This window comes from Zingiber officinale, chromosome 1B (genome assembly GCF_018446385.1).
Source record: "Zingiber officinale cultivar Zhangliang chromosome 1B, Zo_v1.1, whole genome shotgun sequence".
NCBI classification, from domain to species: Eukaryota; Viridiplantae; Streptophyta; class Magnoliopsida; order Zingiberales; family Zingiberaceae; genus Zingiber; species Zingiber officinale.
In genome coordinates, this window is record NC_055986.1 from 154,663,220 (window position 1) to 154,688,747 (window position 25,528).

Here is a 25,528-nt window from a genome sequence, read left to right on the forward strand (position 1 = left end):
AATATAAGAATTGGTCTAATGTGGTTTGACTCTTCCTCAAAACCCCACACTGACTAGAACTTCATGCCCCGTGCTACCTTTATTTGATAGCATTTGCTTTGTAATATCTATTTTCCTTGTGTCCAAAATATATTATATAGTTTCTATATTTTGTTGGTACTTTCTTAGTCACTCAAGCTTGTTCGTATCCTCCAAGGGCTTGGATGTAGAGGTGGACTCACTAGGATTTTTTTTATTTGTTATAGTGTTGATGATCTTTCCTCATTTAGATATTCAAGTGAAGTTGATGTTTCATTACTTTCAGCTCCGAGTGTAGCTACCCCATTAACAAATTGTGGTTCTTCTTGCAATGCTTTTCTTGGGGATTCATGCATTGCTAAAAAATATTCCTAAACTTAATCAAGCTGTCCCACGATTCATTTGCATCTACATATTCATCACTTCGTCACAATATTTTGTTAGATAAAATATCAACCAATAATTTTGTTACCTTCATTTGTCTCAATTTTCTTCTTTTTGAATGTTGCCCCAATTCGACTTCAGTGCTTTGATTCCTTTCTTAATAATTGTCTAGCATTCGAAGTCTATCATGATGAAATGCTCCATCATCATCTTCCATTGGACAAATGAAAAATCATGTGGTGGAAGATAAAAATAATTCAATTATCTCAATTGGAAGTTTAGTTTATTATCTTAGAATGAATGCTCTAGTATCACTTTTCAGGACCAAATGGCATGACTTGAGGGGAGAGGTGAATAAGAGTGGACTTGAGATTCATACAATTTTTTAAATGAAAATGCAAGACTTCACATCTTGCATTATCTCACATTTTGTCATACAAGCTCTTCATATTTTGTACAGTCGCAAGATAATTTAACATTCCTTGATCATCTTAGACGTGTAGATTCGAATATATTACAAATATATATTATTTTATTGCATAAACTTATTCATGTTTTCTTTCAACTCTCACTTTTTATTTAGTATTTTCTCATTTTAATTATTTATTATCTATAATTATATTTATTTTTCACTATTGCTTTTCTTTGTACCACGTCATAGCGAAGCTAAAATTGATTTCCACGTTTTTTTTTTTTTTTTTCTTTTTGGTTATTGAACAAGGAGACGGGTTATCTTACCTAGCTAGAAAGCCAACGGTTTGATGTTAATTTTAGCATCCTGTAGGAAGACAGTCCCGTTCATGGTAACAAATAGAAGGCTACATCAATCAACCAGTTCTTGGGAGCAGATTATTAACTACATAATTTTCTACTCAGGACAGAGATTGAAAATGGAGAGCACCGTTTGCCTAACCATGTAAAAATAAATGCATTATACTTCATGAAAAGACAAATTTGGTTTGATTGAATATCCTATACACTGAGATAACAAAAATTACAGAAAGGCAGCCCAAATACATCAACATAGTCCAAGTGAATTAGCTATGCTACAATTTCTGACTGGCACAATGATCACATTGCAACGGTTCTCGAAACCCATTGACAAAAAAATATAACCACAGGGCAGGAAAATATGATTATCAAATGAGAAACTTTTGCATCCTAGGGAACTTTTCCACCCTTTTGCCTCTTTTCTTCTAGCATGGCAGCTTCTTGCAACATATCCATAGCATCGCTTTGCATGTTGAGCTTAGAAAGGGCTACTGCTTGCATATAAAATGCTGTGTGCCAATCGGGATAGATGTACTGTGCTTGCATCGCATCACGAAGAGCAGCATCTGGTTGATCACACATAAGATGGCACAAGCTTCGTCTCGCATATACTGTAGGTGAGACCATTGTTCCCACATCTATGAACTGCACTAAGAAATGCTAATAGTTTAAAATGAGTTTCTTAACAAATAAATTCATAAGATGACTAAAGAACTCCAAGCAATGGCTATTCAAGTCTTATCATATAGCCACATACTGTATTAAGTTATCAAGGATGCTAAACAAGTTACCTGTGAGTAACACTCGATTGCTGTCTTCAAATCTTTATCACGGAAAGCAAAGTCCCCCTTCTTTCTGGCATCAAGTATATCCCTCATTTGCTGGGTCCACTCCTGGAATGATAGCTGATACCAAAGGGAAAAATGGCGTCATTTATAAAACGGAAGAGAATGAAGATTAAATAGGCTTACAGATCATAAATAACTAGAAAAGTTATATACTTCATTAGTCGTCTGATCTTCTCTATAGTGCGCCATTACTAAAATCTGATGGATAGCAGTAAGGTCCATTCTAGAGCAAGCTTCTCCTAATGGGGATAAGGGATGCAGTGTAGTGGGAGGAGCTTCTTCACGTTTTTGTATTCCCAGCATCACATGAGATGGCACCTACAGCATCAGAATAGTGTTCCTCCCAGTTTACAGAAAAGTACTGTATTCGGAGAACATTTCAAAGCTAGACAGTTCTAGACACTAATTCATGTGACAGATGGAGAAATTGCGATAAAGTTTAAACAAAACATGATCTTAGAAAATATGAATCTCACTTATGTCTAATTTGATTTTGAAACATAGCAGATAAAAATTATCGCATACAAATATATATTTTCAAGAAAGACAATAAGCCCTTACATCTGATTTGGTTTGCAGTGGTGCTAGAGTAGCAACAAGCTTCTTTATGTCGGGCCGATCCCTTGGTTCATATTGCAAGCACTGAGAAGCAAGGTCGACAACTGAAGTTGCCTCTTCAGTTGAGAAATTTCCCTCCAAGTGTGAATCCATTAGAACTAGAATATTTTTCCCCCTAATCATGTCGAGAGCCTGAAAGAAAGTAACCAATGACAATCTTAAGTGTCTAACAAACTTTCATATCCCATTACATAGATTGCGCTGACACACAAGTGGAAGGCTATTGCCAAAGGATTTTCAGTTTAGCAGCATGCTCTCTAGTTGGTAACATGCAATACAATACATGTTCCCACAGTAAGACTAATGCAGTAGATAGTTTGATGTTAAAGACAGTTCAAGCTTTTAAGTTTTAGAGGGTGTTTGGCTGAGCTTATAAGCTCTACAAAACATATTATAATCTGTTATGGAGCTTATAAGCTCTTCAAATTTGTTTGGTAAAATTTTTACAAACAACTTATAAACTGTCAAAATAAGTTATTTGACATCAGATAAACTATTTTTAAAAAAGTAAGAGAGACCCTACTTTTTAAAAAAAGATTTTATTTTGTTAATTTTCACTATTTTTAAAAAAGTAAGAGACCCTATTTTTTTAAAAAAGATCTTATTTTGTTAATTTTCTTCTCTAAAATATCCTTATATATTTTCATTAATCCCATCTTATCCTCCACAGATTTTTACAAACCTAATCCCTCTACGTCGACTTTTTTTCCAGCGAAGTTCATCATCTTCTCTTCTCCGACGCTCTCTTCTTGACATAGCGATTGAGCGTAAGTTGTAGTCGTTCCTTTTCCTTTTGCAATTCTATGTTTATCGATGAAATGATATCATTCAGCTCAGTTTGCCTTGCTACATCGTTGATGTGTTTTATTATTGTTTTTTACTTTACGCTCTAAAATTAGATTTTTTATGTATGTGCAAAATTCATATTAATGACATCATTAAATTTTTAAAATTTTCTAAATTAAAATATTAAAGAGTTTTATTTATTACATGATTATAAAATTGTAAATTAGTTTTGTGTGTGTGTGTGTGTATATATATTGGTAATTTTGTTAATAAAAAGATCACATAATACCAAACATATCAATATCTTTAAGTTGTCTAAAATAAATTTATCCAAACACTTTAGCAGCTTATTTTTAAAATAAAACCTAAGAGCATCCACAATGTTCTAGTGTTATAACACCCACCACATCACCAAAAAGTATGGGGTCCATTGTCACATACTCGTTATAACAACATCTTTCTTTCACCCACATCCCTTTTAACGTTAATACTCATTATTCATGGGTCCTACCGTCCACTCACTCATTTTAACATTGTTCCATATTAAATAAATATGTTTTAAAATATTTAAATTATTATTATTATTTTTAATAATAATTTTACGTTTAAAAATATAATTTTATTATTTTTCAAAAATAATATTAATTTTTTAAATATATTTATTAAATAAAATAGATGTTTGTGAGAAAACGAAATTACAATGTTAGGAAAACGAAATTATAAAGTTGGGAAAATGAAATTACAACTGAACACCTAAAATTATAAAGTTGGGAAAACGAAATTACAACTGAGCGGCTAAAATTACAAAGTTGGGAAAACAAAATTTATTTTAAATATTAATTCACGGATTGTTGTTGTATTGCCCCCAGATATGCTCAACTAAGTCGGCGCGAAGTTGGTGATGAACTTGAGTGTCACGTAGCTCAGAATTTGTTCGAAGATAATCCTGAAATCCTCGGTTTGAGCCATGGATAGGTTGTGTGGGTTCGTCACCTTCTTCGTTGTACTAATTTGTCACGTGACCTCCCTCATCCTCAACAATCATATTATGCAAAATAATACATGCTAACATGATTTGTTTTAACTTTTTCCTATACCAATACCGAGCTGGACCTCTGACAATCGCCCATCGAGATTGAAGCACCTCAAATGCTCGTTCAACATCTTTTCTTGCAGACTCGTCTTTCCTTAAACAACTTCCTCTTGGGATCCTCCGGGCAAGGAAAAGCCTTAGCAAAAGTAGCCCACTCGGGATATATTCCATCTGTTAGATAATAGCCCTTCGTATATGTAGTATCGTTCACCGTGAAATTAATCTCCGACATATTTCCTTGTAAGACGTTGTTGAATATGGGAGATTCATATAATACGTTAATATCGTTACGTGAACCGGCGACCCAAAAAAATGCATGCCATATCCACAAGTCATGAGACGCGACCACTTCAAGTATGATTGTTGGTGACCCATGTCCCCTTGTAAATTGACCTTTCCAAGCAACTAGACAATTTTTCCATTTCCAATGCATACAATCAAGGCTACCTAACATGCCAGGAAAGCCATGTCTCTCATCATGCATTTGAAGAAGACGTTGAACATCATCAGCATTTGGCCTTCTCAAGTACCTATCACCAAATATTTCAACAACGTATTCGCAGAACTTGAAAAGGCACCTGATGGCAGTTGATTCACCCATACGTAGGTACTCGTCAAGATGATTGGCGGGGACTCCGTAAGCCAGTTGACGAATCGCAGCGGTGCATTTTTGTAGTGGTGACAACCCTTTTCTTCGTACAGCATCGTCCCTTTGTTGAAAAAATACTGAATGATTCTCTAATGCATTCACTATGCGGAGGAATAACTCTCTTCGCATTCGAAATCGTCTTCGAAATATTTCATCGTGATATACCGGGGTTATAGAGAAATAATCATTGACGAGTCTCTCATGCCCGGCTTCACGATTTCTTTAGACGAACCTTCTTTTGCGCGTGTCCCTCCTCTGATATGCTTCCATAAGTTGTTGGTGTTGTTGAAGAACCAATAACATCAGTTCTTCACCCGAATCATAAGCTTGCTCATCGATTTCAACATGGACTTCGTCTTCGCTTGTCGAGCTGGAACTTGAGCTAGAGCTGCCTGTAGAATGAGACATTTTTGGAGGAAACACGTTTTAGTATATGTGTTTGAGAAATGGTATGATGGTCTATATATATTGTTTTTCTCTTGTAACGACTAGTTTGCAATGACTAGTATGCAACGTCGCGTTGCAACGGCTAATTTGCAACGGTAAGTTTGTAACGCCTAGTTTGCAACGGCTAGTTTCCAACGGCTAGTTGTAACAACTAGTTTCCAACGGCTAGTTGTAACAGCTAGTTTCCAACGGTTAATTGTAACAGCTTATTTTCAACGACTTGTTTATAACGACTATTTTACAAAATTATAATAATTAAAATCACATTAATTGAAATGAGAAATACAATAATTAAAAATTATAATCACTCGAAAATATAATAATACTAGAAAATGAACGTTAAGTAAACAATTTAGATATTCTATCTCGACCTAATATCCTTGCATAAGCATTCATGTATGATAAGCTGCTCCTTTGTCATCTGCGAGGTGTCTTTGTTCAATATTTCATACTCCTTCAACTTCAAGCGACGATTCTTAGCTTCAGATTTGGACAATGCAGCTTTTGTCTTAATCTCCTCTACTTCGAGTTGTTTTTGTTTCAAATCGACTTCTTCACGCTTGTGTACTCAGTGAACTTTGTGATAATATTGTTGTAGTTTACTGTCAGATCCTCCATGGTCGATTTTACTTTGTCTTTTCCCTTTCTTTTTGCTGCCTTCTGCCCCATTGGACGAGTATCTTCATAATCCAGGTCTATACTCACATCTTGGTTGGAGGAGGTGTTGCTTGCTCCTGACTCTGAGGTCCTCGTCTTCTTTGTCGCCACAAAGTGATCAGCGGACTGTGGAGTAAACATTGGACGGTCTTTGACAATTCTCCACACATGTTCGATATTGAATGCAACACCATTGTTTTCAGATAGATATTTTTCGTACGCAAACCTCAATATATCTTCATCACTGTGACCACTTCGATATGAACTATAAATACTATTGTAATTTGCGTTGAATCGATATACCTTCTTTTGGATTGTATTGTGCCAATGTGACCGTATAACATTTGCACTTCTGGTGTTTGAACCTAGGGGAAGATTCTTATTGTAGTAGCTTGCAACTCGTCCCCAAAAAGCATCCGCCTTTTGATCATTGCCGATTATTGGATCATCACTGATAGTGACAAAACTTCTCGCTAAGACCTCGTCTTCAACCTTTGTCCAACTTGAACGCTTTCTTGTACCCTCAGCATTTGAAACTGCCTTTTCTAAATTAACCACCTCAATTGGGGATTCACGATTGGAAAGTTGAGTCTCCGGGACAAAAGTCGGAGTTGCAGGTTCGTTCGACATCGAAGGAGTGAAAGACATACCAGTTGTGTGCGGGGTACCATATCCATGAACAGCCGACGGCGTGAAATACGGATGACTCATGTTTTGCCAATATTCGGCTGGAAGCGGTTGATATGGACCTCGAGGGACATAATTCAGATGATTTATAGAATTTCCAAAACCTTGGAAATTTTGAAGATTTTGTGGAGGAAATGACATATTGGGAAATGGATGTGGGTATAGATAATTTGGTGGAATTTGTGGAGTTTGGGAAGATGAATATTCTTGCGAGTTGTTTGTAGAATTCAAGAAATTTGTAAAAAATGCCCTATTATTTTCATCCATTTCGGATAGAAAATAAGATGGTAGGAACTTGAAAAAAATAGATGGGAAGAGAATTTAGAGAGTATAATTGAAAGAGTAGTGAGTTGGAATGAAAATATGTGTGCATATTAATGGTTATTTATAGATGAAATTTCAAACTAGCCGTTAAAAAGTAACCGTTAAATAACTAGCCGTTATTTAATTTTTAATTTAAAATTTTATATTTATAAAATTTGTTATTTAAAAGAACCGTTGTGTAAAAATAAAGATTTTAAAAAGTGTTACGTTTTAAAAAAAATTTAAAACTAAAAAAACGTTATCTGGCTTTAAAAAAAATAAAAATAAAATAAAAATAAAAGTTTGCACATGGGGTGGGCCAGGGCGGGCCCACCCCATGAACACTTGAACGCGTTCAAGAGATTGAACTCGTTAAAGAGTTTGAACGCCATGTCAGACACTCACAATGCAGCGTTAATGCACAGTACAATTATAACGCGGCGTTTAACGTCGCGTTGTGGTTGCTCTAACAGCTTAAGTGTTGGTCCCTTTGCTGAAACCTAACAACTTATAAGTGTTGGTCCCCTGGCGGTCAACTAGGGGGTGAATAGCCCTGCACAAAAATAAAAACAAAACTTTTCTCGATCTTTATAGCTTGATAAAAATAGACACTTGCATAAAAGGAATTAAGAAGTAAACTAAGGACAGAGGCACACAAGGAATTACTTGGTTTACAATCAGAGGATTGTTAATCCAAGGAAGTTGAAAGCTCACTAATGTCTCCTTTAAGCGGAGAAGTCTCTTACAGCATTGACAGCTCACATAGTAGTAGAACAGACAAAGGAATTGATTACAAGTGATTGATTCTAGGGATCAGAGTTGTATTTATAGCCCTGATCGGGGCGTCTGGGAGGGTTCCGGGCGTCTAGAGGAGGATAAAATTTTATCCTTGTCGCAATGGATCGCGCCACATCGCGTTTCAATAAAGTTTCTGGTTCTGGCGCCCGGAAGGTTCCGGGAGCCCGGACCAGGTCGACACTGCCATCCGCGACTCCGCAAAGCCGAGGTACCCCCGGGTTGTCCCGGGGTCTGGGCGCCTAGACCGAAAAGTCAACATTTTGTTGACTTTTGGTCCCGGCCTTCCACTCCAGTTCCGCTCGCATTGGTCCGGGACTTCCGCTTTGGTTACACTTGCTTCGGTGATTTCGGCCATCCGGAATAGGGCTCACCCGAACTCATTTTCCGGCCTTCTCGAGCAACTTTCCTCTCTGACTTCTCATCCCTCGGAAATACAGTACACCTCATTCTCATCCACCTGCGTACTCTTCTGCAGCACCACATTCATCGGACGCACCGAGCCCGTTGACTCTCTTCCCTACTGTCCTTCTCGCTAGCTGCATCTTTCGCTTGACTTCCTGTGCTCCTAAGTTCCTGCACACTTGGACACAGGGGTTAAACCACAACAGGACCTAACTTAACTTGGTTGATCACATCAAAACTACCTCGGGATACTTACAATCTCCCCCTTTTGATGTGAGCAACTCAAGTTAAGTTAGGATAAAAAAATAAACAAATAATAGAGATATTTTGTATTTAAGCAAAAAATGCAAAAAAAAAACTACCTGCCTCCCCCTAGACTCATCTCTAAGTCTCCCCTTTGATCACATTAAAAATGGGGTACTTTAAAATGACTTGGAAATAAAATTGATCCGGCGTTAAGAAGAGGGGGCCCCGCTTTAAGGAGGGTCCTTGGTAAGGTCAATCCAAAGGTAAGCCGATCGGGTAACGGCCTGGTTGACCCGACCGGCTGGTCCGAGCGGAACTAAAGATAACCCGGCCAGGGGCTTGGGTTTCCGACGTAAGGAATCGAGTGGCCGAGCGGAAGAACCGCCCGGCCGAGGCAGGGAAGGGAGGCAAAGGCTGAGCGATTAGACCGCCTGGCCGTTCCACAGGGAAACAGGGGAAAAGGTGTTCAAGCACTAGAGGTCTTCTAAGCCAGGCCGGCACATATGTCCGGTCGGGAGAAGAGCTTCAGCCGGGCGGGCGAGCTCTCGGCTCGGGAGGAAAAAGCCCACATGCTCCATGGCTAGGTATTATTTATATTCATGAGGAGAAAGGTTTAACCGTCCCATCAGGGGAATGGTCTAAACTGTAGGATTATGGCCTCAGACATGCTCCCCTGACAGGACCGTACCGCGGCCTCAGACATGCTCCCCTGACAGGACCATACCGCGGTATGGCCTAGGGCATGTGGACTTCCCGATGTAGGTGCTTGGTGTTCCTTGGGTGCTCTATATAAGACCTCTCATTTCTTCATCGGAGGTACGCCAGTCTTCATCCTGCAGCCACCTTCTTCATCTGTCCCGTTGCCTGACTTGAGCGTCGGAGGGTCGTCGCCGGGGATCTCCCCGGTCCGACTTCTGTGCAGGTTCGCCGGAGATTCGTGCGACCAGGAGGAGACCTACGTCATCAACTAGGAGAGCGCCATGTGCCCAGCGTCCGTTGGTTCAGCGATTCGGACAGGATCAAAAACTAAAACAAAGTCTAATGTAAACCTAAATACCTTTAAAAAAAAAAAATTTAAGACTGAAATTTAAGCTTAATCTATTTTCAAAATTCAATAATTTTAAAATCCAAATTCAAACTTAAATACTTTAAATTTCAAAATTCAATGTTTTTGAAATCCAAATTTAAATTCAACTTATATCCAGAAACTTAGGAAAATGTAAATTTCAAAAAATCTAAATTTTTACAGCAAATTTTGAAAAATATTTTTAAATTGAACTCTTTTTTCTCCCAAAAAGTAAGATCAAAATAATTTCAATCAGAAATTTTACAAAATATATTTTTTTAAAACATTAGATAATTTAATAACAGTTAAATGCTTAACAGTTAGTCAATTAAATATTCATTTTAGTAATTGGCTTCCATGCTGTGGCGAGACATTAGACCTTCTTGATTATTTGAACAACAACCACTTGTAGACAAAGTCTTTTAAAGAAATTAAATATTTAATTTTCTTTCTGAAAGCTCTAAGTCTACCTTTCAAAAAACAAGGCATGCACAAAAAGATAATTTAATTTAAACCAGACTTTGAAACCCAAAATAAATTCCTTCCTATCGGATTAATCAAAAACTTTCGAGAACATACTTTTGTAATCTTCTTCTAATTTGACCCTTATGGTATCTAAATTGCCAATTTAATCCATTATATTTTCTAACTTGTTGAATATGGGAGCATGCACGATTTTTCAAATATTCTATTTCTACTTTTCAATTTTTCATTTTCCATTTTTATCTTATCGAAATCTTCTAATCGACAAGATGTTGCTAGAATTCTTTTTAATTCATCATTTTCTTTTTCTAATTTATAGGAATTTTTTGACAATATTTTTATAAACTAAATAATTTATCAGGAGGTAGAGACCGTACCTAACTTACCTTGTCAATCCCATAATCTGAAGCCCCCCTGAAGTGCTGCTTCCTTCTGATGTCGCTCTCCTTCATCGATGCTCTCGATGCTCATTTCGAAAGAGCTTGCTTCGTCTTCTTTTTCTTGGTGACTTGCTAATAGAGCAAGTCTGGCTACGATTTCGATCTCCGACTCGGACGACGTTTCGTCCCACGTTGCCTTTAGATTTCGATGCTTTGTTTGGACTGACTTCTTGTTCTTCTCCTTGTTCTTCAACTTTGGGCAGTTGTCTTTGGCATGCCCCTCTTCGTCGCAGTGGTAATATCTTATCTTTCTTTTCTTTCTTTTACCCTGCACTTGTTAGTTTTAAAGAACTTTTTAAATTTCCTTACCATGAACGTTATTTCGTCATTATCAAGAGAAGTTTCGGATTCTGGTTCATCCATTTTTGAAAGGCAATGTTGTGCTTGGACTCCTTCAGATCTGCACATCTTGCTTTAAATGTCGAAAATAACTCTTCTAAAGTACTTACCTCTAGATTCTTAGAGATATAATAAGCATCTACTAAGGATACCCATTCAGAATTTTTAGGAAAGGCGTTAAGTGTGTACCTTAGCGAATCTCGGTTGGTTATCTTTTCTCCGAGATTTGTGAGTTTGGTGATGAGCTCCTTGATCCTTGAGTGAAAGTGTGCAACAATTTCGCCTTCTTATAATCGAAAGTTGCTGATCTGGTTCCGGAGCAGGTTTCGTCTCGCTAGTTTGGCTTCGGACTTACCTTCGTGTAGTTTCAAGAACTTTTTCCAAATCTCCTTTGTTGATTCGTAGGCGTCGATTCTATTGACTTCTTGCAAAGGTAGCACACTCAGTAGATGGAATTCGACTTGTTTATTTGCTACGAAGTCTGTTTACTCCTTCTTGGTCCATTGATTATCTTCTTTGTCCTTTGGTGCTACAAAATCATATTTCAATATTAGTAATAAATCAAAGTCTGTTTTGAAGAATACCTCCATCTGTCTTTTCCAAATCGCGAATTCCCCCTCGAACTTAGGTGGGTAGATGCTCGGTTCGGCCATCTCTTGTGCTTCGGTCGACAGTTAGTCCTCTTGAAGCGTCCTAGCTCTGATACCAATTGTTGGTCACCTGACGGCCGGCTAGCGGGGATGAATAACAAAAATAAAAACAAAACCTTTCTCGATCTTTATAGCTTGATAAAAATAGATACTTGCATAAAAGGAATTAAGAAGTAAACTAAAGACAGAGGCACATAAGGAATTACTTGGTTTGCAATCAGGGGATTGCTAATCCAAGAAAGTTGAAAGCTCACTAATGTCTCCTTCAGGTAGAGAAGCTTCTTACAGTGTTGACAACTCACACAGTAGTAGAACAGACAAAGGAATTGATTACAAGTGATTGATTCTAGCTACTGGATCAGGGCTGTATTTATTGCCCTGATCGGGGTGCCCGTAATGGTTCCAAGCGCCTGGAGGTGGATAAAATTTTATCCATGTCGTAACAGATCGCGCCACCTCGCGTTTCGATAAAGTTTATGGTCCGGGCGCCCGGACTGGGTCGACAGCCATCCGTGACTCCGCAGAGCCGAGACACCCCTGGGCTATCTCGGGGTCCAGGCGCTCGGACCGGAAAAGTCAACATTTTGTTGACTTTCGGTCTCAATCTTCCGCTCCGATTTCGCTCGCATTGATCCGGGTCTTCCGCTCCAGTTGCACTTGCTTCGGTGATTTCAGCCATCCAGAATAGGGCTTACCCGAACTCATTTTTCGGCTTTCTCGAACAACCTTCCGCTCCGGCTTCTCGTCTCTTAGAAACGCCGTGCGCCTTATTCTCGTCCGCCCACGTACTCTTCCGCAACACCTCGTTCCTCGGACGCACCAAGCCCGTCGGCTCTCTCCCGTGTTGTCCTTCTCGCTAGCTGTGTCTTTCGCTCGACTTCCTATGCTCCTAAGTTCCTGCACACTTAGACACAAGGGTTAAACCACAACAGGACCTAACTTAACTTGGTTGATCACATCAAAATTACCTCGGGAGTACTTACAATAAGTTCTTAAAACAGCTTATAAGCTATACAAGCTTATAAGTCATTTTTAATAAGTTTAGTCAAACACCCTGTTAGTTTACTATAAACTCATTACTATGTTTTATGGATTATACATGAACAAACTAGATCCTGTGGAAAACTTTTTTTTTCATTTGGGCAAAATCAAAAGAATGCTCCTTATTTTTATTATATCATCAAAAAAGCACCCCATGTTGAAAAAATATCAAAAGGACTAATCACCCTATCCAAACATACCCTTCTTTACCAGTTTTTTATGAGATTGGTCCAACAATGTTTGACCAAAACTGTTGGATATTGGGGTCTTAAATGGACCAAAACGATTTTGAGGAAGGAAGCCATCAATTGTTGAAAGTCGTAATTGACTTCAAAATTGAAATCTACGATTCGCGTAGATAGATTTAGACTATTAATTTGCTCAAAACCGATTAAGGGTGAATGAGAAATTAATGTTTAAAGTCGGCCCAAAATAACATTTATTATTCATTAATAAAGTGCATGGGAGAATAGTCCCACATCGGAAATTCTCGATGTGTATTCTCTACTTATTAATGAAGATGTGTTAATGGAGTTAACACAAAAATAAAAGGACAGGTGCTCCCTTATCCCAGGGCGAGCAGGTGCTCGCACCTGTGAGCCCGCCACGTGCGCAATGGACGCTTTGTAGGCGCACTTACGTGGCACTTGGGTGACGTGTCAGGCTCGTACCTGACGTGGCAGCACCTATGCGGCATCCTCGTGGGCAAAGGGAGATTACTGGACAGTTGACTTAGGGAATGGATGGCTACCGTTGATCAACGTTGATCAAATAGGTATGATGGATCGCTTGTGATGCGATCTAGAGCGTTGGATCGCAAAGAGTAACGATCTGACGGCTTGGGATGAGACTTGATCTGAAGCGTCGAATCAATGGATCCAGATCCGATGGCCGATGACAATAGGCGGGATCTGAGGGTCACAACTCCTCAGATCTGATGGATGAGATTGAAGTGGACTTGGAGAAGGGTTACAACCCTTCAGAATGGATGATCTAGATCGATCCAGCCCAAAGAACACATCCACTCACCCAAAGGACACTCAACCTCTTCTTTCAGTATAAATAGAACCCTCCAGATGATGGAATATTCACTCAATCCTCTCTTCTCTTCCTCAAGCATTCATCTCATCTTGTGCATTCAAGAGTCCAAGAAGTCTACTAGAAGGTTCGCTGGTCTCGGAAGTCGGAGTGCTACGATTCCGAAACGTTCGTCGTCGTTGTATCTTGGGAACGAATTGCAACAATCCGTTAAGCACCGTAGCGGAGCAATATCGTTTACGGAGATAGTGTCGAACACTAGCTTCGACGATCAGTTTGCATACTCCAGAAGCTACCCGGGATAAACAGTCGTAAACGATTTTTCGTGCAAACTGATATGGCTACCAACGACATTCCGACGGTCGTTTCGACCGCCATTCCGACAACCATTCCGACAACCATTCCGCACGGAGAAAAGCCGGAGAAATTCACCGGAACCGACTTCAAAAGATGGCAGCAGAAGATGCTGTTTTATCTAACGACGCTAAACCTTGTAGGGTTTTTGCACGAAGACACGCCAGCCGCTACGGAAGGTAGTAAGGCTGCTAGCGATGCGTGGTCTCAAGGAGATTTTCTGTGCCGCAAGTATATACTCAACGCCTTGGACAACACGTTATATAACGTATATTGTTCTCTGGAGACGACAAAATCTTTGTGGGAATCCCTTGAGAATAAATACAAGACCGAAAATGCTGGATTGAAGAAATTCATCGTCGGTCGGTTTCTGGATTTCAAGATGGTGGACTCAAAAAGCGTCTCATCTCAAGTCCAAGATATGCAATTAATACTGCATGATCTGGACGTCGAAGGCATGAAGCTGAACGAGACATTCGCAGTTGCTGCGGTAATTGAGAAGCTCCCTCCGTCATGGAAGGATTTCAAGAATTACCTAAAGCACAAGCAAAAGGAGATAGGGCTGCAAGACCTGATCCTGAGGCTACGAATAGAGGAGGATAATCGAAACCAAGCGGACTATAGACGAAATGTCCAACCTGGTCGAGCCGAACGCTAAAAAGCCGAAGCAGTTCAAAAAGAAGGCTCAAGCAAAGAAGTTCAAAGGCTCCTGCTACAACTGTGGAAAGGCAGGACACCTGTCCAAGGACTGCAGACGCCCAAAGAAGCCAACCAAGGGGCCAAAGGATGCTGCGAATCATGTCGCAACCTCTCTTGAGGACTTGGATCTCACTGCGGTTGTATTTGAAGCCAACTTGGTGGATACCAACCCGAAGCAGTGGTTCATTGATACTGGAGCAACTCGTCATATCTGTTCCGATAAGGCAATGTTCTCCAAGTATACTCCGATAAATGGCAGGAAGCTCTATATGGGTAATTCCACGACGTCGCCAATTGTTGGACTCGGAAAGGTTGTTCTGAAGATGACGTCCGGAAAGGAGCTAACACTCATTGATGTACTCCATGTTCCCGACATCAGTAAGAACCTAGTTTCTGGAGCGGCATTGGTCAAGGCCGGATTTAGGCTAGTGTTCCAGTTAGACAACTTTGTACTTACGAAGAATGGTGTCTTCGTAGGAAAGGGGTACCTAGAAAAGGGTCTATTCAAAATGGTTGTAATGCCTGTACTCCGAAATTTTGATGGTAATAAAATAAATGCTTCCAGCTATGTTGTTGAGTGTTTTAATTTATGGCATGATCGACTCGGACATGTGTATAATAATACTCTCAAACGTCTCGTCAAATTAAATTTATTACCAAACGTCAATGTTGACGGAACACACAAATGTGAAGTGTGCGTGGAAGCGAAAATGACGAAACTACCTTTTCATTCGGTGGAAAGGACAACAACTCCTCTAGAGTTAATACATAGTGATCTATGTGACTTGAAATTTGTGCAAACTAGAGGAGGTAAAAAATATTTTATTACTTTTATCGATGACTGCACAAAGTTCTGTTATGTCTTTCTTTTAAGAAGTAAAGACGAAGCCCTAGAGGCGTTCAGAACCTATAAAACAGAAGTTGAAAACCAACTTGACAAACCAATTAAAATAATTCGAAGCGATAGAGGTGGAGAATATGGTGCACCGTTTGATGAATTTTGTACAGAATCTAGCATTATCCATCAAACAACGGCGTCTTACTCGTCTCAATCAAATGGTGTTGCCGAACGTAAAAATCAGATATTAAAGGAAATGATGAATGCCTTGTTGATAAATTCAAGCTTACCCTAGAACTTGTGGGGGGAAGCTATATTATCGGCAAACTACATTCTTAACAAAATCCCTCACAAGAAAAATGATAAAACACCATATGAACTATGGAAAGGCCGCGAGCCATCTTACAAATACCTGAAAGTGTGGGGGTGCTTAGCAAAGGTCCAAGTACCTAAGCCAAAGCAAGTAAAGATCAGACCTAAAATGTTCAATGTGATATTTGTCGAATATGCCCATAATAATAACGCATATCGATTCATAGTTTACAAATCAGACATTCCTGATATTCATGTGGGAACAATCATAGAATCTCAGAATGTGATATTCTTTGAAAATGTATGCTCAAATAAGAGGGAAAACGTTCCAAGTAATGACAGCGAGAGTTCTAATGAAAATAATGTTTCTGAACTTAGTTGTCGTAAAAGGACTATTGGCAATCAAAGCGAAGAGCTACGTCGGAGTAAGCGGGCTAGAGTTGAGAAATCGTTCGGGCTAGACTTTGTGACCTTTATGTCAGAAATGGACCCAAGAACATTAAGCGAAGCTCTCTCTAGTCCCGACGCCCCAATGTGGAAAGAAGCCGTCAATAGTGAAATTGAGTCTATCATGAATAATCATACTTGGAATTAGTAGACCTTCCTTCGGCAATAAACCATTAGGTTGTAAGTGGATACTAAAGCGTAAGTATAAAGCGATGGATCAATTGACAAGTATAAGGCCGGACTTGTAGCGGGGTGCAAGCAAGAGGAAGACCTTAATTACTTGATACATACTCACGGTGACAAGGATTACGTCCATACAGTCTAATAGCCATTGCGATCTTGTGACCTTGAAATACATCAAATGGATGTTAAGACTACGTTCTTAAATGGTGAGTTGAAAAAATTTATATGGAGCAACCCGAAGGGTTCACTGGAAATGAGAAAAAGGTGTGTCGACTTGTTAAGTCGTTATGCGGACTTAAGGCCTAAACAATGTACGAAAAATTTGACAAAGTAATTTGTCAACCAATTCAAAATAAATGAATGTGACAAATGCATTTATGTCAAAAACACATCTGAAGGCTATGTAATTATCTGTCTATACGTAGACCTAATAATGGGCAGTAATCATGATGTAATCATGACTACAAAGAAAATGTTGACCAAGAATTTTGATATGAAAGATATGGATCAGCGGATGTTATATTGGGAATTAAAATTTTCAGGACATCGGAAGGGATAGTTTTAACACAATCCCATTATGTAGAATCTGTATTGAAAAATTCAATGCGTACGATCTCTCAGTGAAAACACTTATGGATCTAAGTCAACACTTAGCGAAAAACCATGGTGAGACCATATCGCAGTTGGAATATTCTCGGATAATAAGCGGTTTGATGTATCTCACGCACACGTCGGATATTGCTGTCGGTCCAACAAACCGAGTCGTTTCTGAGTAATCAAACGACACCCATGGAAAACATTGATGCATTTCGAATATTTGAAATATACTATGAACTATGGATTACATTATGGAAAATATCCGGCTGTGTTGGAAGGATATTGTGATGCTAATTGGATATCGGATACAAAGACCCAAATCCACTAGTGGATATGTATTCACGATCGGTGGGGAGCGATCTTGAAATCCACTAAGCGATTTGACTATGGAATCAGGAACATGACTCAAGTTCCGGTTCTTCCGTGCCGAATTTCTTGGAAGATATTCGGATGAAACCTGCTAATCCATGATAGTCGATCGGCGATTGGAAGGGCAGTAATATGTATAATGGGAAGTCACGACATATACGTCGTAGACATAATACCATTAGGCAGTTGATCTCGAATGGAGTGATTGCAATCGACTATGTTAAGTCCAAAGATAATTTGGTAGATCCTCTAACGAAGGGGTTGAGTCGAGATCAAGTATACTGCTCATCAAGAGGAATAGGATTAAAAATCTACAACTGAAAACGACTGTAGCGGTAACCCAACCTTGTTGATCGAGCACATTAGATAGTTTATCTCTATCCCAATCCTAGGATGAATTTGTGCTGTCCTACCTCATGTAGTGAGGTTAAGCTTATGCTTTTAGTGACTTCTATACCTGATAAGGTGGAGTATGGTAGGATACTCTTGATAGAAGTATCACCTATGTGAGTGTGAAGACAGACCGCTTCAATGAAACACTCATGAATCCAAGATGGTATCCATGGCCGAAACGGAACCAACCATGAGAATAAGTATACACCAACAGCTGAGCAGTTCAAGACATCACGTTCACTGCGCAGCCTAGTATACTCGATAGCATTTCACTATGGAAGGTTCAAAGCCACAAGCTACCTCTCCCGATGCAGTAACTTATCGATTGGACTCTTGTAAAGTGTCAGCATGCATACATTTCCATTCATGTGGGGGATTGTTGGATATTGGGGCCTTAAATGGACCAAAACGATTTTGAGGAAGGAAGCCATCAATTGTTGAAAGTCGTAATTGACTTCAAAATTGAAATCTACGATTCGCGTAGATAGATTTAGACTATTAATTTGCTCAAAACCGATTAAAGGTGAATGAGAAATTAATGTTTAAAGTCGGCCCAAAATAACATTTATTATTCATTAATAAAGTGCATGGAAGAATAGTCCCACATCGGAAATTCTCGATGTGTATTCTCTACTTATTAATAAAGATGTGTTAATGGAGTTAACACAAAAATAAAATGACAGGTGCTCCCTTAGCCCAGGGCGAGCAGGTCTTTGTAGGCGCACTTTGCATTTCGCGAGATTACTGGACAGTTGACTTAGGGAATGACTTAGGGAATGGATGGCTACCGTTGATCAACGTTGATCAAATAGGTATGATGGATAGCTTGTGATGCGATCTAGAGCGTTGGATCGCAAAGAGTAACGATCTGACGGCTTGAGATGAGACTTGATCTGAAGCATCGAATCAATGGATCCAGATCCGATGGCCGATGACAATAGGCGGGATCTGAGGGTCACAACTCCTCAGATCTGATGGATGAGATTGAAGTGGGCTTGGAGAAGGGTTACAACCCTTCAGAATGGATGAACACATCCACTCACCCAAAGGACACTCAACCTCTTCTTTCAGTATAAATAGAACCCTCCAGATGATGGAATATTCACTCAATCCTCTCTTCTCTTCCTCAAGCATTCATCTCATCTTGTGCATTCAAGAGTCCAAGAAGTCTACTAGAAGGTTCGCTGGTCTCGGAAGTCGGAGTGCTACGATTCCGAGACGTTCGTCGTCGTTGTATCTTGGGAACGAATTGCAACAATCCGTTAAGCACCGTAGCGGAGCAATATCGTTTACGGAGATAGTGTCGAACACTAGCCTCGACGATCAGTTTGCATACTCCAGAAGCTACCCGGGATAAACAAAAACTACTCTACCATTGGTCAAAATTGATCCAATGATAGTCAAAACTACTCCAATATCGTTAAAATTGCTACGACACTGGTCCAAATTGTTCCAACGTTGGTTAAAATTGCTTGGACAGTGGTGCTTCAACATTGGTTAAAACTAACACTATCAACTGAGTCAAAACTATTGGAGAACTTAGAGCATTTTTGCAGTTTTGGTAAAAAAAAAAAAAAAAACTGTCATGTTGTGGCAGTTTTGCTACAATAGTGTTTAGGGGTAAACAAAAATTTGATTAAACAGAACAAATTAAAATTTGGTTCGTTTATTTCGAAATTTGTTTTTTTCCTTAAAAGTCAATTAATTCGGTTCAGTTTTAAATTTCTTATTCGGTTAAACTGAATAGACCGGATTAACTGAATTTTTGGACCAAACTGAATTTTTAGACCCTATTTTTATACTAAAACCGAATTTTATTTAAAAAAAATCACTTAATTCAGTTTTTGACCAAATTAACCCATATTTTATCGGTTCGATTTTTTAAAAAAAAAAAATCGGTCAGTTGGGTTTGTTAAAAAAAAATCAGTTTGGTTCGATTTTAACCGAATACTCACCCCTAATAGTGTTGGCCCAATCAAATAAAAAGAGTAATTTTAGAAGAAAACTTAGCACAGAATGTCGTTTTGATATTTTTGCAATATAGGGCGTCCTTTTAATGATAATGAAAATAAGAGCCACTCTTTTGATGTTTGCCCTTTTCATTTTTTAAAAGGGCACTCCGTATCTCATATAAATAATACATGTACTTATTAGATGCCTCTGCCCCACTTGTCAGCCATCTTAAGCCCACTCACCATCCACCAGGAGCCCCATTGAAGAGAAGGCACCCTCAAATGTTGCCATATTATCATTCACAATGTTATCCTATGATTCCTATCAACTCTACAACACTCCAAAATCTCCTCTCCTCCCAACACCCATCAACCCCTACTAACTTTACCAGCATGCTACACAAGTATGAACCTTTCATGATCTTCCCTTACACGAGCTCACCACAACTTGAAGGCAAGGTTGTCATAATTAAGATCCTAAAAGTGGTCCATAAGTTCAGATCAGAACATCAAAGTGTATAATTATAAGATCTATTGTTCAATAATATTTTAAAGCTATATTTGACATTTATAATTTATATGTATCGACTTTTAGTGTATAGTATTAATATTAACCATTTCAATCACTATCATTCCAATGTCATGAAGCATTAAGATTATTGATATAGTTAATATATCAAAAATACAATAAGTTCTTAAAGTAATTCATCTTTATATATCAATTAGCAACTTTTTATAAGATGAATGATACTAATAAGATGATGAAAATAACAATAGTTAGAGTTGGATGATAATAACAATAATTAAAGATAGAGTCTTCTACTTCTGATTTTAAAAGAATCTTCTATAATTGAAATCTGTTTCAATTGATATAGCACGGAAACATTATTTGCTATTTAATGTCAATCATTATTGATATATTCTAATCAAGGTTGTTGGGATTAAGATCTTACATAGGAATGTTAAGCAGGCATAGAATCAAATGTAGGTTCATAAAATCTTAGCCCAATTTAGATTCTACTTGGAACTTGAATCATTTAGGTAAATTTCGATCATAGGATTGACTACTGTGCTCAAAGGCCATTTAGGTCAATTTGGATAGTAGGATTGACTAGCATGCTCAAAGGACAATCTCAACCTCTAAGATCGGGTCTCAACTTTTGAGATGCTAATTAGTGAAAAAAAAAACCATTATTAGGAAAGAATATTGTAGGAGCAGTAGACCCCACCTTTGCTTGGGATTTGATCCAAGGATTAATTTGATCCAGGGCTTGCAAGAAGAATAAGTTCAAAGACCAACTTAATTAAGATTTACATGTGACAATTTCAATATAAAATTGGCCAACATTATCTCAATAAACTCATTTCATAAGTTTATAATTAATTTTACTAAACTCCACTCTACCATAAACATGTTCTCCATTATTTACATAATATATTATTTTGTCTATTAATTTATAGTATTTAATATTTCGTATCTTTTATTTACTTGTAAACTCATATTCATATGAGGATTGAAAATTCCACTATAAAAGATATAGAATCTAGGTGTAACAATTTTGGCTCAATATACTTACATAGAAGGCCCGACCCACCTAGTTGGATACGACTTGGTTGTTGTTATAGTATCCTTACATAGAAGACGAGTTTAAATCCTAAAAACCCTCAAGTGGAAAGCATATAACAATCTAAACAATATTCTATGCAACTTCAGATAAATATGCAAAAGAAAAGAACCCTAAAACACTAGATCTCTATCAAACATCAGCTTGGAGAAGAAAATAACTTTTATATAATGATAACCAACATAGTCTAATACATAAGTTAGGAGGTGCCACTAAACATGTTATATTATAATCCCCTAGTTCTAGCAACCAAATTGACCTTGATGGATTTCTTGATTAGTTGGTTGAAATCAAGGATTAAAATTCCAACTTGTGTCGAAGTTTCAATCATTGATAGGAAGGATACAATTTCGTGTCGTACCAATATTGTTTCATATTTATTTAATTGAATTATTAATAATAACATAATTAATTTTACTAAATATACATAATTTTTAATTTTTTTATTATAACTAATTATTTAGTTAATAATTAATTATATCGTTAATATATGTTTGTTCTTTTTTTATATTAATTTAATTAATTTAGTTTTTATAATTAAAATGTTTGTAATATTTTATTTTAATTTTAAGCTTTAGTTATATTTGTTTTGTTTCATAATTATTTACCCATAATTGATTTAATTCTTGCATGTAAAACGTCTGAATAAATGACACCTCCTCTAGTCCTCTATAAACTTAACATGATTTACCTATTTTCATATTTGAAAGCTCGAGCCCGAGAAGCTTTCATTGTTGATGATGTAATTTTATTTGAAATAAATTGATATTTTTATTAAGTTACATAATAGTGTTTAAAATTTATTTACAAGCGTTTAGTGGAGGATTAAATATCACCTTTTTATGTTTTATTTGATCAAAACCTAAATAAAAAATTGTTGGATGCAGTGAAATAATTTAGAATTCTATCATTTAAGGAAATCAATTTATAGATCAGGAAGTTAGTTAAAGATTTTGTTGTGAAACACACCATATCAAAGTACTCACATGGCTAGGAGGAATGTGTTTCCCACTGAGAAGATCTAGGAGGATAGTACCAAAGCTGAAAATCACACTCTCTGGTGTGACCCTCCCTGCAGAAATAAAGCTCTGATTAGTTTTTTATTATTTATATTAATAGTTTCTATTTGGTTGAAGAAATTATATATGGACTTCGAGAATCACCTATAGTGTATTAGTCTTTCCAAAAGAAATTTGTTTGAATGGCCACAATAAGAATCATGTAGGGGAGAGATTTAATGCTAAAATATTAATTCATATAAGTTGGGTTGGAAATTCCTTAAAACTTGAACATCTGTCTCAACCAAAATATTCTGAATCTAAAACTTTGAATTAACTGAATGAACTTTTTTGATACGTTTTTAACATTCTTGGAAAATTAAATTGAATTTAAAAAAGTTTGGCATACATTCTAGATTCTTCATGTTGAAAGTCAAGTTTTAGTACTATAAGAATCCCTAGTTATTTTATGATATATGACTTAATATAAAATGTGTCTCTAATCTTCGGTTACTTCTACAGGAATCTGTAACCTAATGCAATAAAATATCATAATCTACATGATCGAAGAACAAAACCTTCTCATAGTATACTACACCTGGTTCTTTTAATGAGGTAAAAATTATAGAAATGCAAAAACCATGAAATATAAGGTAGTCAACTATGCACAAATCAGGGCCAAATTCCACATGATTACCATTTCTCAAATACTCCGGTGGTGTATAAGCGAGGTTTGTGCTATAACTCTTTCCATCCCTGCTGTTTTTCATGTGACCAAAACAAGAGAGACGTGGATCACCATCCTGCAGACACAAGAAATTTAATTTACAGTTCAATATTGAGACTTTCAGTACAGAACCACCCCAAAAAGAAATGGTCAAATGGTTTAACATCGGAAAGGATCTTTACAGTAAAAACACTGAACATAAGCCTTTATGAAGCTACAGTTTTAAATGTGTCTAATCCCCTAACAAATGAACAACAGCAATGTAGCAGCTGCATGCCAAAGGAAAATGATCATCATCACAGTGGTATTCTTCATCACCACAAAAGTCATATGGTAATTACCAATATATATATATATAGTATTAACCAGAAACTATCATTCCACATAAAAAAAAAAGCAACCCAGTGCACGAAGCTTCCGCCATATGAGGTCCCAGGGAAGAATCCATTATACGCAGCCTCACCCTGCTTTTTTTCAAGAGGCTATTTACAGGATTCAAACCCGTGACCATTTGGTCACAAAGCAACAGTTTTACCGTTACGCCAAGGCTCCCCTTCAGAAACTATCATTCCACATACCTCATCAAAAAGAACTCTATATGCATTTAGGTCATGATACAATGGTCGACCCTCATTGCTACAGTCTTCCAAGGCTTCTGCAATAAAACATGCAACCCTGAGACGCATGGCCCATTCAATAGTCTGATTTTCCCCTGCCAAGGTAATATGGGGCAAAAATATATTAGCTTATAAAATCTAAACATTACAACTACCTAACAAGTACAAGATCCTTCTGAAAAAATTCATTTGAAATACAAAGAACTGTACATGCAAGTTCATTGAAGATGAAAAGGATCATGTCTTTGCTAATCCTCAGTGGGTCTATCTCCTAAGACTAAATGCTATGCTTCCCACATTAATTTTTACAAAAGAATTTGTTTTTTTTTTCATTTACCAAGTTAGTGGTTTCAGCATTTCTAGCATTTTCCAGTATAACTACATAAAATGGATCCTCTATAATCATTCATATTCTAATAAGGATTGGTACCACCATATTAGATGCATCATTCCCAGAGATCATGATCCCCATATATGATACTCAAGAATGCAAAAAATTATGTGGAACTAACAAAATGAAAGGAGTCTTAACTAAAAGAAATAAACTGATGACTAAAGCTTGCTATCTTGGCACAACAACCTAGTATAAAGCTATGATATCTAAGCAAATCCATCTGCAATTTTTACAAACTACTCGTGTACATATTTTGATTAATGAAAACATGGTAGGCCTTCGGCAGAACTTCCTCTCAAGAAAAGCAACATTAGGTAGAATAAAGCCAGGAATCTTAAGCTTACGGATTTCTTTTCTGGATAGAGGATCGCACATCTCTACTTTTACCTACCCTGAGAAATTCAACCGGACTAGTACCTTAATCAAGTACAGCCATTGTAATGAAAAGCTACAGAAGAAAGAAACAAGAGCTGTAGATCATCAAGGAAATAGAGTCTGACAAAACATACAGTGGAAAAGATGCTTGGCAAGAGTGTCGTTGGGCATATACTCTGCTACAAGAAGTCTCTCGTTGCCATCACAGCAGTATCCAATCAAATTTGCGAGCCTCCGGTGCCTCAATTTTCCAACTCCCCAAGCCTCCTCCTGCAATCCAAATAAAAAAAATTCCTCGTTTTTTTTATCCTTACAAAAATAGCAAATTAATCCAACTAACAGAGCACTCGCCAAGGAGAAGGAATCGAGGAAATAAGATAAAACTAACAGCGAACTGCTTGGGATCCGGCCAGGCCGCCCTGGAGAACTTCTTCACGGCAATCCACCGACGATTCTGCAGCCTGCCCTTGTAGACGAGATTCGGAGCCTTATCGCCGCTCTCGGAGACGATGTTCTTGGAGCTGAACCCATTCGTGGCGGCCTTAAGCTCAGGAAGCGAGAACTCCGCAAAAGGCGGGACCCCCTCCTCATCGCCTCCGCCTCCGTCTGGTACGGGCGAGAACGACCGGCGAGGCTGGTGATGATTCGTATGCAAATTGGGGAGGTTTTTCATCTTCTCCTCTGGGGCCTCCACGGCTGCCTCACCTGGGAGGCGGTTCTCCGGCGGCAACGACGAGCAACAAGACCCCATCGCTCAGCCCTCGGCTCGCCCTCGGCGACTTCTCTCTTCGTCCAAGGCAACGCTCGACCTCGTCGATCTCGCAGGAATAAAAACGAAGCAGAAAAATCCTTTTTCGGCCATCTTTCGCCTCCTTTTTTATGCG

General features: G+C 38.0%; 1 protein-coding gene across 2 annotated transcripts; it reads right to left on the minus strand.

Annotated features, from left to right (window-relative positions):
- Window positions 1-1,316: 1,316 nt before the first annotated feature.
- Window positions 1,317-25,528, minus strand: LOC121985602 (serine/threonine-protein kinase BSK1-like). Of its 2 annotated transcripts, none has more exons than XM_042539166.1 (9): window positions 25,033-25,526; window positions 24,779-24,914; window positions 23,837-23,970; window positions 23,229-23,334; window positions 22,520-22,605; window positions 2,583-2,771; window positions 2,175-2,339; window positions 1,965-2,078; window positions 1,317-1,818 (listed from the first exon to the last, which is right to left on the minus strand). In XM_042539166.1, exons 1-9 carry the CDS (start codon window positions 25,393-25,395, stop codon window positions 1,564-1,566), a joined length of 1,548 nt encoding a protein of 515 aa, XP_042395100.1. In that variant the 5' UTR covers window positions 25,396-25,526; the 3' UTR covers window positions 1,317-1,563. The 2 variants fall into 2 exon arrangements, with proteins under 2 accessions (XP_042395100.1, XP_042395109.1); XM_042539175.1 differs by having other exon boundaries at window positions 1,608-1,823; window positions 25,033-25,528.

Coding starts and splice junctions, on each gene's coding strand:
- LOC121985602 (XM_042539166.1), bottom strand. CDS start 25,395: ATGGGGTCTTGTTGCTCGTCGTTGCCGCCGGAGAACCGCCTCCCAGGT. Junction 24,915..25,032: donor CGGATCCCAAGCAGTTCGCT/GTTAGTTTTATC, acceptor TTTGGATTGCAG/GAGGAGGCTTGGGGAGTTGG. Junction 23,335..23,836: donor ATAGAGTTCTTTTTGATGAG/GTATGTGGAATG, acceptor TTGTGTCTGCAG/GATGGTGATCCACGTCTCTC.